This window comes from Otolemur garnettii, unplaced genomic scaffold, assembly GCF_000181295.1.
Source record: "Otolemur garnettii isolate 467f Iridium unplaced genomic scaffold, OtoGar3 scaffold00048, whole genome shotgun sequence".
NCBI classification, from domain to species: Eukaryota; Metazoa; Chordata; class Mammalia; order Primates; family Galagidae; genus Otolemur; species Otolemur garnettii.
In genome coordinates this window covers 10,268,240-10,280,252 of record NW_003852443.1, presented here as the reverse complement: position 1 = coordinate 10,280,252, position 12,013 = coordinate 10,268,240, and the positions used below count along the sequence as shown (strand labels likewise).

The 12,013-nt window shown below is 50.8% G+C and overlaps 1 protein-coding gene across 1 annotated transcript in view; it reads right to left on the bottom strand.

The window, feature by feature from the left end:
• Nucleotides 1-3,525, bottom strand: part of EVX2 (even-skipped homeobox 2) — a 3,878-nt gene extending 353 nt beyond the window's left edge. The window contains exons 1-3 of the mRNA XM_023514142.1: nt 2,920-3,525; nt 1,737-2,008; nt 1-397 (exon numbers count right to left, since the gene is read on the bottom strand). The exon at nt 1-397 is cut by the window's left edge and continues 353 nt beyond it. Of these exons, the coding sequence (XP_023369910.1) occupies nt 1-397; nt 1,737-2,008; nt 2,920-3,346 (1,096 nt within the window). The 5' untranslated portion in view covers nt 3,347-3,525. The remainder of the gene's footprint in view (nt 398-1,736; nt 2,009-2,919) is intronic.
• Nucleotides 3,526-12,013: the final 8,488 nt, after the last annotated feature.

The window sequence follows — 12,013 nt, the reverse complement described above, 5'->3', positions numbered from 1 at the left end:
CTGCTGCTGCGGCGGCTGCAGCAGAGGCCGCGCTGTTGAGGCCCGCAGCGGCAGCGGGCGCCTGGTAGAGACCCGGGTGGCGGAAACTGCACAGCAACTCTGGCCGCGAGTAGGGGTGCGAGAGGGCTCGAAAGGTGTCCAGCGGACGGATGGAAGTGGCGAAGGGCGACGACGCCGCAGCCGCTGCACCAGAGGCTGCGCCCGCCGCTGCCGCCGCAGTGACACCCACGTGTGGGTAGTAGTGCAGCGGCACGTGCGAGTGGAAGGGGTAGGGCAGGCTTCCGGTGGCGGCCGCGTGCGTCATCATGTAGGTGTAGAAGCTGGGGTCGGCTGGGTGCGGCCACGACATGGCCAGGCGCTGCCGCTTGTCCTTCATGCGCCGGTTCTGGAACCACACCTGCAGGGAAAGCCGGGTCGCGCTAGGTTAGGGAACTCGGGTTTTCCTGGTCCCCTCTACTTGCCCCAGCCTCCCGGCCCCTCCTGGACCTTTGAATGGCGGAATCTACTTCTCTCTGGCCAAGCTCAAGAGGTGTCCCCTCTGCTTTCGCATCTAAGAAGGTGTGGACCGCTGTGTGTGTACCTCCGTGGGCACCCCCTCCTCAATCTTCTCCCCTGTTTTCGGCTGCTGCTGCTCCTCAGACTTTTGTTCCCTTACTTTTTGCAGCGTTTTGTTGTCCCATTCCAACTTATCTTCTCCTTCCCGCCACCCACTGGTGCTGGCCTCACGGAGCACCCGTCTGTCAATCCCAGGATTTGCGCGGGGATTCTGGGCAGCCTTTGAAGAGGGGCTGCCGTGCAGCTTTTCTGAGAGGTCTCTGAGAGAGGTCTTGAGCCATCCGAGCTGACAAGACCTCCCCCTAGGGGCATGGGTCCGATTTTTATATTGAAGGGATGATTTTGTTGGAATCATTTGTCTTAAATGAGTGACGAGAGCAATGTCTCCCATAAACTAGGAAGGGGACTTTTCTTCCCCTCCTAACAGTATCTAATAAAGACATCATTCGTCAACAACTTGAAATTTTAAAAAACCATATCAAACCAAAGAGAGACTTCCACACCCCTCCCTTACCCCGTGGAGGTTTTTTTTTTTTTTTTTTTTTTTTTTTGTCTTTTTCTACGGTGTCAAGTGCTCCGTGAAGTGTTCATGTCTCCCAACCTCCTGGCTATCTTTCCCTGACGTGTAATAAAATTAATAACCTAAAGTTATATATAAGTAAGGACAGTTTCTTTGCATTTTCTCCCCAGGAGGTTGCCCTTTTCCCATTGCCCAAGAGAAAAGGGTTCAGGAAACTACTTTCTTAACACACTCGATTTTTAAAATTACAGTATCCTTTTTTCCATTTAACGATTTATGTGGAAAACAAATCTCCAAGATCAAGAGCAAATGAAAAGTTTTACCTCTGGTTCCTGCTGGAGAAACAAAGACCAGTGGCTTTGCTGCTTAGGGGAAAGTGGGACCGGGAAATGGGCGAGGGGCAAGCATTGAGCGCAATCGAACAGAGGCGAGCATTATTTGGTACGGGAGCCGCCTTTCGGAGCCTTCTTGGGTCAGTCAGGCCGGCCAGCCATTTGTATTTGGCAGCCGAGAAATAAGCCATTTCCTTTGGCGACTACGACCCGCGGATTTCCAGGCCCATGGGTAAATCTAGCCACCCAGAAAGAAGAGGAAAAAGAAACAAATCAACCCAGATTCCCCCGGGGAGAATCGCAGAGCAGGCGCGCGCTGGAATCGATACCTTGATGGTGGTTTCGGGCAGGTTGAGAGCCGCAGCCAGCTCGCACCGGCGGGGCCGCGACACGTAGTTCTCCCGGTAAAACTCCTTCTCCAAGCGCGCAATCTGCTCGCGGGTGAAAGCTGTACGGTAGCGCCGCACCTGATCCGCGCCGGAGCTGGAACTGCCCAGCGCAGTGCCTCCACTGCTGCCGCCACCACCTCCATGAAGGCTGCCGAGGCCCGAACTGGAAGCCGACGTCGTGGTGCCCCCAGAGGAACTGCTCTCCGCGTACCCTGGCAAACAAACGGCGGACAGTGCATGAGTCTGTGTAGGGCCGGGGCCCTGTGCTCTGGTGCTGCGCGCGGAAGTGGGAAGCCGCGTCAGGAACCAGAGTCGCTGCCAGAATTGATGGGGTCTGTCATGCTTACAAATTGGTGCTGTTAATACAATCAATAAAGTTTGAGAAGCCCTTCATAACCAAATAATAGAAACTGAATTAGGAGATTCCTTTTTTAAAAATTAGGAATTTTCAACCGAGGGAAACTGGCCGAGAGAAATGTCTACCTCGGGGTGCAGTTTGGGAAGCTCTGGGTTTGACCTGGTCTAGAGATCGCAGGGCAGCTTTCTGTAAGGCCTCTAACCACTCTTTGACAATCTTTGGGCTGGTCAACAATATTTTAAGATTTGCGTGACAGCAACAGCTCAAACACCAAGTCATTAGGGGGTGAAATCTACTTTTCAGGACTTTCTCTTTCTGACCTAGGCGGGTAGAGCAGAGGCGCAGAGTGAGGCTCCCTCAGACTAACCCAGAAGAATGCCCTCTCCGCCCGGCCCTGGAGATCAGAGGCATCGGGTCCAGGGCAGCTGCCCAGGTGCACCCTCCGCCAAAAGCGACTCGGCTGCTGAGTAGGGGATCTGTTGGCTTGCTTAGACCAGAGCGCAGAAACATTTTCTCGGACTCAGGAGCAAGGACGGGCGGGCCTGGTGTTCCAGGCTCCGCAGGCCTGTGCGTCTCGCTGGGAAGCTCCAGGAGCAAAGCCTGAGGGCTCTGCCCCTGGCTTGCGTCCCTACCTTGCCCCAGCTAGCTTGGTGTTGCTTGCTGGTGGAGGGTCGAAGAGGGGCAAAGGCACCGGGAAGGGAAGGCTGGGGCCGAGGAGGAGCAAGGAAGGTGGAACTAGAGAGCCGGCGCAAGCGGCGTGGTTACCTTTGCCATTGTTTTCCTTGAGCGGCGTAGCCCCGAGGCTGCCGGGGGAGCGCAGCGCTGAGCAGCCCACCTCCACGTCGCTACTCATGTCAGCCTCGGCGGCTGCCTCTGAATAATGGCTCGGCTTCTTGCGGGTCTCGGCGACCGAGGCGATTTCGGAGGAGACGGTGCTTTCACTGCCTGGGTGCTGCAGGTTGAACAAAGTGTCTATTTCGAATTTGCCCTTGGCGGGGAGGTCTCCCAGAGCGCCGTGCAGGGGGGCGGACGGCAAGCGCGGGCTGAGGCGAGCCGGGTGCTGCGAATTTTCCAGGGCCTCGAGCACTGCATTGCCAGCTGAGTCGGACAAGTTGGAGAACCTCTTGCCGGCCGTAGGGCTGTGCAGCCCTCTCTCCATCAGAATCATCTCTTTTCTTATTCTTTCCATCATCTCAGCTTTCTTAAAAATGTCTCAGTGGCCAGACTGTCCCGTCCTAATGATGGGCTGCGCCTAGGGCTAATTCTCATTCAGCCCAGCGAGAGCCTCTAAATATTATTATCTCTTTCGGAGGGAGGCGGAAAAATTGTGGGATGCCAGAGCGAGGGAATGACTGGTCAAAATGACCCATACATCCTTCCGAGCCCGAGATGTCATTCATCAAAAAGTAGCGCCCGCTCGTCATTAAGGTACGAATGACGCCGTTCGAATAATCATTTATTGTAACAGGTTTATAAGCAAATAAATACACACTCCTGTCAGTGGGTAATGAAGGCAGCTTCAGAGCAGACAAATAGATCCATGTAGGAGGCGAGAAGAGACAAGTGAGGAGGAAGGCTCCAGTCCTTTGCCCGCTCGGAGCCAGTTCTGCTCGCCCGGGGGTTTGGCCTCGGGGGTGAAATTGACAGTCTGATTAATAGAGCTCGCCGCGGCACATTTCCCCCTTCATTTAGGGGCATCATTACGCTCTCAGTTTGCTGGGTTGCCCCTTAGGTCCTAATCATGCAGCTCCTTCCTCATTTTTCCTCGGACACAGATACGTGTTAAATAATAGATAATGCTTTGACTTTCCAGAGTGGATCTTCTGGAAGGTTTTTTTTTTTTTTAAAACATTTACAAGCTGGGGGCGTGAGTGGGGGGGGGCACAAGGGGGAGGATGCAGGAAGAGTTGCGTAAGGAGAAGACCTTGCGCCGCTTCTGCCTGGATTACTTATCTTTTCGATTTCAGAACCAAATATGTATTTTATTTAACAAATGGGATACCGAGTTCTCTTCCTCCTTACTTCTTCGCCTCAGCCTGGATGATCTCTTCCCACCTCAGGAGAGGGAAAAAGAGGAGAGGAGAGGAGAGAGGAGAGGACAGGAGAGAAGAAGAAAGAGGAGAGGAGAGAAGAGAGGAAAGGATAGTATAGGATGAATATATCTCCCAGAGTTTTGAAAGTGCTTTTTGGCTACATGGCCAAGGAGGTGCGTAGGGCCCCCGAACGGAATTAAGTCCTCTCTGATTTTCTAACACCGTTTACAGGGTGAGTTCTGAACTCGAAGCACCCCCGTTTTTACTTTTATAATCCTGACGATCGATTGGCTTCTCTACTACACATTTTCCCAGGGGAAAATGAACAAGGTTGGACGATTATGATCGCAGAATTCGACAGCTAACTTTAAACATAGTCACCATTTACAGCGCCATACAGCCGCTCTGAATCCACTTTTACCATTGCCAACTTTTCCCCTTCCTTCTCAAACTGAATTATTTGTGGCAAAGCCTCCAGTTTTGAAGTGGAAAGAGGAGACCAGCCTTCTTCCCCTATGATGCCGCTGCTCTCCCTTGCCCACTTTGCTCTTTTCTTTCTCTTTCCTCCCCTCCTCAATCCCAGTCCCTTACCTGTAGCCACAGGTATACCCAGCGCCAAGCCTGGGCGTGGAGAGTCGCCAACCAGCCTTGCCGCAGCTCCTTGCGGCCTGAGCTTGGCGGCTGAGCCTCTTGGCGATAACTTTGATAGTCATAATGACGCGGATGGCAACCATTTTAACGAAGATCAATCTTCACGCAAGGCCTCTCCTCATCTCCTCCCCTGGTTGCACTTCACCTTGCTCAGACCCCAGAAACACTGTGCTTGCCGGCCAGCCTGTAGCCCAAGGGAGACGAGATCCGCGGACACTGGCAAGATGAGCGAGAGGACAGGAGAGACGCCCGAGAGCTTCTGGAGCGGCGGTCTAGGCTCTGGGCGCAGGTCCTGCATCGCCGCCTCAGCGTCAACCCAGACCCCAACCAGGGCCCCCTCCTCTCCTCTTTCCCGACACACCCAGCACATCAGGGTGTGTTAGGAGTAAACCGGAGATCTATTTGCTGGTGTCTGTTGGCGCTTTCCTTTTAACCTTGGACCCATTGGGGGCGCGTCAGGAACGTAAGGGGAGGTGAGGTGTGAAGTATATTTATATACATACATACACACATATAGTCAATGCCAAAAGTTTTTTTCCTGTTACTCTCGGCGCCAACTTATTACAACAACTCGAACTTTGCTTAGAAAATCAATTCCACCTCTTTGAGGGAATAAACGGAAAGCTCCATAGGGGGCAGAGGATCGCTGCAGGGAACGCAGAGTGGGCGTCCAGCATCGGGACTAGGACGACCCAGCGTCCCCCTGTCCCATCCCCCCACCGCCCGCCGCCCCAGGGATCACTCAGCCGCCAGCACTTTGCGTTCTCCTCTCGCGGGCTTTCCGGCCATTAGTGGTCTGGGGGCGCGGGGAGGCACTGCCCTGAGAACCGTCCCACCTGCTCCCTACTTCACAGCCCGGAAGCCCCAGTTCCATCACTCCTAGCAGTCGCTGCCCCAGTGATCCGAACTGTCGCCCTACCCACTCCCTACTGGCTCTGAGGACTGAACGGGACACCCTGGTCCAGGCTCGAGTCCGTGGGAGGCGGGGGGATGGGAGCAAGGCCCTGGCGGAGTGTGGGTGAGCGGAGATGCTGCCTGGGCGGAAATCCGTGGATGCCTTTACTGCTGTCGTTTGGCGCCCCCATCTGTTTTCCCCGTGGTTTCGGCGGCTGTGCGTTGCTTTTTAATCGCGGAAGCCGCCACTGGGGGCTGGTGTGAGGAAGACAACCTCTTCCTCCATCACCCACCCCGCGGGTCTCCCACATCTTCCCTTCATCTAGGACCTGGCGCCTCTGGTCCCAAATGCCTCAACAAACCAGACCTCAGTCTGTTGAAAAGGGAAAACACCGTTTCTCCGCGACACCTACATTCATTAGTGGCTTTAAAAACTATTCTGCACCTTTTAAAATAACAAGAATATTGCATTTCTAGCACGTTTATTACAAAAAATACATTCGAGACCATGTTAACAAAAGTACTCAGTAAAAACACCTATAATTTTTCACTAAAGCTGCATTTGCAGACAATAATGTTTCATGGGGTTCAGTGAGCAAGCATTCGTGTCCAATATTTAATGTCCCTAAATTTATGTCAATTTGACACCTACTTAGTAACAATATGGGCTGAAGTATAAATCTCTTACCATGCAATTCTAAGTATATTATATATATGTTCACATCTAAAGCGGCAACACTTCTGTGAGATAGAATCTGTTATCCTTTTTCCAGAGATTAACCTTCCACACAGGGACTTGCTCTTGATTTAAACTTATCTCTGAAAAAAATAAACTTAATCTCTAATGATATACCAATCTGAAAGTAACTTAAAAGCCTTAGACCACATTATTGGTTGATTTTCTCATTTTGCATTTCTTATTTAAATACAGGCCTACCATGGAGCCTGGATAATGAAAAGATGAAGGTTGTTCTGTTGATATTTATTCCTATAATACCCCAATTTGTACCTTTTCCAAAACATAAGAGGCTTGAATCTGGAAATGAGCCTTTCAAAAGTTCCTGGGTTTTAGACGTGGTTCTGGGGCCTTCAAAGCCTCCTACCCACTACCAAGGTACAGGACTCACTCAATAAAACAAGACAAGAAACCTAACCTATGTCCCTGTGGTTTGGCAGAAATTTTTCAGATGAGATGGGGGAGTATGAGAAGGACTTTCTCCATCCTTATGATCCTCATGACTGAAAAGCACTTTTTGCTCAAAAGTTGGAAAGACATGAAAAAGGCCTAATTTTTTTTTTTTTTGGTTAGGCCTCCAGACTAAATATTTGTTTCCGGAGCAGCGGCAGGTCCTCTGAGGTGAAGTGGTAAACACTTTTGGCCTAGGACTGCAGGTAATAAAAATGTGTCCTGGCTGCCCAAAGGGAGGGGCGGCGGGAAAGCCAGAGGGGGAGCTGAGCCCCGCAGCCGCTGGGCCTGGCTCTCCACTTCCACTGAGGGTCCCAGGCAACTGGTGCCAAGCGCCTAAGGACCCACATAGGGACGTGCTCGCTGGAGAGCTGGAGCTGCAGGGTGTGGCGGGACAGCAGGACGGCCAGCGCCTGGGCTGCAAGCTCCAGGCACGTTTTCTTTAAGTACGGTTTCCACGACTGAAGGTTTCACTTTCTAGGGTAAGACGAGGATTTGGTGACTCCAGACCTGCCTTCTCAGTGGCAACTTCCCATTCCTCCTAGGCCCACTTCTAGCTCTCCGTCTCACCTGGGTCTCTCTATGCTTCTCTCTTTCCTGCCCCCTATCAGTCCCTCAGCCCACCAGGACTGTCATGTGTGGGGCTTGGGTGGGCACTTTCTCCTTGGACTTTAAGGCTGAGTCGGATCGCCTGCCTGGAGCTTGTGTGTCCTCAGACGCGACGGGAAAACTTGCAGGGACATCTAGCGCCAGGCCGGGGGAACTGCGGGGCACCTGGAAGGCAAGCTGAGCCCCCGAAGCCCCAGCCCTGCCACCTCCTTCTCCGCTCTCCCTTCATTCTTAGGCACTTTCCTAACCTTCATCCCTTTGCCCTCCTGGGAAAGACAATGTGGATTCCCTATGGAAACAGCGGGCTCTTTTAGGTGGAAATAGGCAGGTAGACAGACTTATTTTCTTTTATCTCAAACGACTACGGAGTGAGCATTTACTGGACTTAATAGTTTTGCTAGAAAAGCGTACTCTAAGGACAACTGGTCACCTTCGAATGTCCGTTAAAATTGCAGCATATTTGGTCCTAGTTTTATTTTCTGAAAAGGGCAACAAGTTACATGGGTCCTCCACTCTAGTCCCACCCTCCCACAGCACTCCTTTCATGGTGAAATTAGTGCCTCTCTTTCTTGTCTTATAGAGCCTTGCTATGTTTAATTCTCTCCAAGGCCATCCCAAACAAGGGCCCACTGTCCCTGCTGTCCTGTTGGAAGCAAACCTGGAGTTGGAAAGAGTCTTTGTTGTTGTTGCTGCTGCTGCTGCTGCTGTAAATAATTTTTATTTAATAAAGCCTGATTGTTTTGTTAAACCCAAAAGAATATAGCACAGACATAAAAACTGCACAAATGCAAGATTCCACTGTTCACCCTTGCTAGAGTGCTCTTTCTTCACCCCAGGTTTGTTTTGTTCTTGTTGTTTTGATACTTCTAGCCCAGTGAAACTGGGTATTGCTTGGAGAGGGAAAATTAGCTCCAAAGTTGGCAAGACACAGAGTTGGTTAAGAAAACCCTCTAGCCAGTTCCACTGGACTTAAAAAATCTTTATTTTGGAATTAAGACACTTTCTATGATGCATCTTTGGCTTCATACAAGTTAATTAGGAGGGTGTCTTACATTTCCTCGTTGTGTACGTGAAGACTAATGTTTTCAAAGAAGTCCCCAGGACTCCACTCTGGTAGCACCCTGTCCTCCTACATTTAATGGCCACTAATTACGTGCTTAATTGAGTTCATCGCTAGCTTGGCAAGCAGAGCAGCTTCAATAAATCCAAATTGCAGCCTATATCTTCTCATTCTCCAATACAAGATAGGAGCACAATTTGAAAAATTCTACAAAGAAGAAAAGAAAGGATATAACTTCTAGAACAGCATTTTTTAAAAGGGAGCTTGAGGAGGAAAAGAGAGAGGAATAAGTGATGGGTAAAGTGGGATCTGGGGCAATAAAGGTTCATCCCAAGATTTTCTTCAAAATTAGGAACTGGTTTCACAAAAGAACACATGAGTGTTTGGAGACATTTGCTGTCCCAAAAGATTTTAGTTTAACAAAGCTTATTTCTGTTGGTAAGGCCCTAACATGATACACCCACACAGAAATACAAGGCTCAGTCTGTGTTCCTGACCAGCTAAATAAAATTATTCCCCATTAATTTTAAACCTGGATAAAATGTTTCTGCAAATTCAGCTTCAAAATTCCTCCTCTACCTACTACCCTCAGCATGAAGCTATGTGTCTCATTAGTTTGTAAACAAAGAAGCCTTGACTTTTTCTGGTACTCAGTCATAGCCCTTGTATCCAATAGCAGTACCTGCTGGGGTGCTGGGTTAGGGGGCCCATATATACCAAGTTAGAGCCCCTTTCCCAACGGTACCTCTTCCCACTCTGCTGGGACTTCAAAACATATACTGGAAGCAGGTTTGATTGCAGACTATTAAGAGGCAAAACTCCTGATTCAAAACTTCTGTGGTTTCTGAATACCCTTTGGGATGGGCAGAGAAACCCCAGGTCCTGGGATGGCCCCACAAGCCAACATTGATAAGTCTCTTTCATCCTGAGCATTAATTCAGATTGTCCTCCCATTCCTGCACAATTTAATTTGCTGCATGGAAAAATAAGCCAAATCTAATGAGATGCCAGAAATCAACAAAATGATAAATTCTTCCTTCTGGTATTAATTTCACTTTCTTAATTTAAAAACATAATCATTAAGATGTATTTATGAAATGGTAAATGCAGCAGAAGTCCAAAGGCACAAAACCACAGAGATATTTACTTTGAAGAGACTGAGAGTTCGTTGGTTACAGCATAATCTTAGGAATATTTCATCAAATTTGTTTTTTGAAGTTATAGAAAATAGTTAAAACTATCTCCATGTCTTCCCTATCTGAGAAAAAAAGAAAGCGACAAAGGAAAAATGAAAGCATTTCTGGGTGGCCCATGGTTGGTGGGTTGGTACCAAAATTGTTTGGTAAAGACCCAGTCAAATCCTTTTAAAAAGTTAGCAACCCTGTGTCGCCTGGCGCTGGTTGGCCTTTTAAAATTGTCCATCCAGCTTCCGTTGCTAACTTTTGCCTTCTTCTCCCAAGTAATCAAAAAAAAAATTTGTTTTCATCAGCAAACTTTTATTCCTATGATTTCCTGCGAAACTCAGGCCCCTCCCATCTTGAATTTGATCATGAATATGTCTAGGACTTCAAAAAGGTCAAACAAATTCTCTTGCTTTTCCTTTGCAGCACTCCTCTCATAACTTCTCCCTTTATTTGAGCCTTTTATGGTTACTGCATTTTTCGTGTCAACACTCCAAACACCAGCAGCCCACCCTGAAATGCCAGGCCAGGCCAAAGAGGACCTCCCTGGTTCTCTATTTCACCCTATTCAGGGCCTGTCTTTGGTCAGGGAACAGCCGGGCTGGATGGCATGCTGTTGTCCCAATCACAGGTTTAGGGGAGCAATTTTCTTGGAAATTGGAAGGCCTGGAAAATCGATGCCATAGAACCAAATGGGCTCTCTCTCAGGGATTTCACACCCACCCTTGGCTTATTGAATCTATAATTGCTCCGAAGGCAGATTCTTAAATTCATTGCAGTACTCACACCCGTGCCCCATTAATTGCTTAGATCGAGGGATGAGGACTATGGTTCTGAGGCTGAGAATGACAGGAAGGAAGAGGTACAGGCCTGTGATCCCTAACACCTTGGTAGCAGGGCCTCAGAGCGAGGCCTAGCTTCACCAGCGCTACCCCGACCCCCACCCCGCCCCCCGAAGTCAAACCCAGTTTCTATCACAAAGCCCCGACTTTGCTTCGGAAAAAAACGCCCTCCTAATTTGTCCTTCTCAGTTCTCTGCATTTGGCAGCTTGGGAGAGGAACTGAAACAAAGGTTCCTAGGAAAGTGAAGTTTTCAATTAATTTGTTGTAGCAGACGGGGGCGGGAGGTGGCTGCAAAATGCAAGAGGCGGATCGGGCTGCTGCAGAGGTGCAGAAGCTCCGGAGCAGGCGGCGGGGTGGCTTTCTCCCCAGGCGCCCTTCACAAGGTCTTTCTGCCAGCCCGGGGCCGGCCACATTGAGGCTGAGGAGCCCAGCTCTGGAGGCGACACTCCCTGGCTGGCACTAGTGCCGAGGCGAATGGAGTAGAGCAGGCATTCAAGGACTTTTCTCGTTGGGTCATATTATCACTCTCACCGCTCCAAGACCGGGTCTTTCCTCTGCTTGACTTACTTGTATGTCTCTGCCGCCAGCCCAAAGGGTGCTTCGTGGGTATTTTCCGGGTAGGTAGCGTGTGCCTATAGGAAGGGTCTGCGCCAACTGGTCTTATGCTCGCAAATGTCTTTGACCAGTACCAATTCTCAACGTGGGGAAAATTCACTCCCTCGTGTTTGGGGTCTAGAAGTCGACTAACCGAAGGATTAAGCAACAGGATCAAACATTAGTCGTTTCACGTCATTCTGACCATCTCTGTCCATCATCTTCATTTCGTTATGCAGCTCTGGAAGCCGAGAAAAGGTGGCAAAAACAGTGGTTGCCGAGACAAGGCACAGGCCTCGGCTCCCGCCTCAAGTCGCAGAAAGGGCCTCGGATGGGCCGTCGCGCAATCAACTCGTGGGGGTGGCTGCGGCGCAAACGCCTGAGTCTGGGGGAGGGCAGGAATGGGAGGTGGACTGCGCTAGGGGTAGGGGAGGGGTGGGGGCCCGGGTGGGTGGGTCCAGCCTAGCCTGGGCCTGGAGCCAGGTTGCCCCGCACCCCCACCCCCCACGTGGCCCTGTGTAGCCAATGGCACGGCCCCCGGCGGGCGCCCTCGGGGCGGGAGGCGGCCCCCCGACAGGCCCAAGGCCCCCTCCCAACCTGAACTTCGTTTTTATAAACGTCCCGCGATGAGCTAACCTGTTGGAGGGCGGGCAGGCGGGAGGCGGGAGGCTAGCAGAGGGAGAGAGGGCGAGAGGAAGAGGGCGGGAGCGAGCGCACCAGAGAGAAAGGAGAGGAGGGAGGAGGCTCGCCGCGCCATGGTGTCCTGCGCGGGGCCAGGACCAGGGCCCGGGCCAGGCCAGGCCGGGCC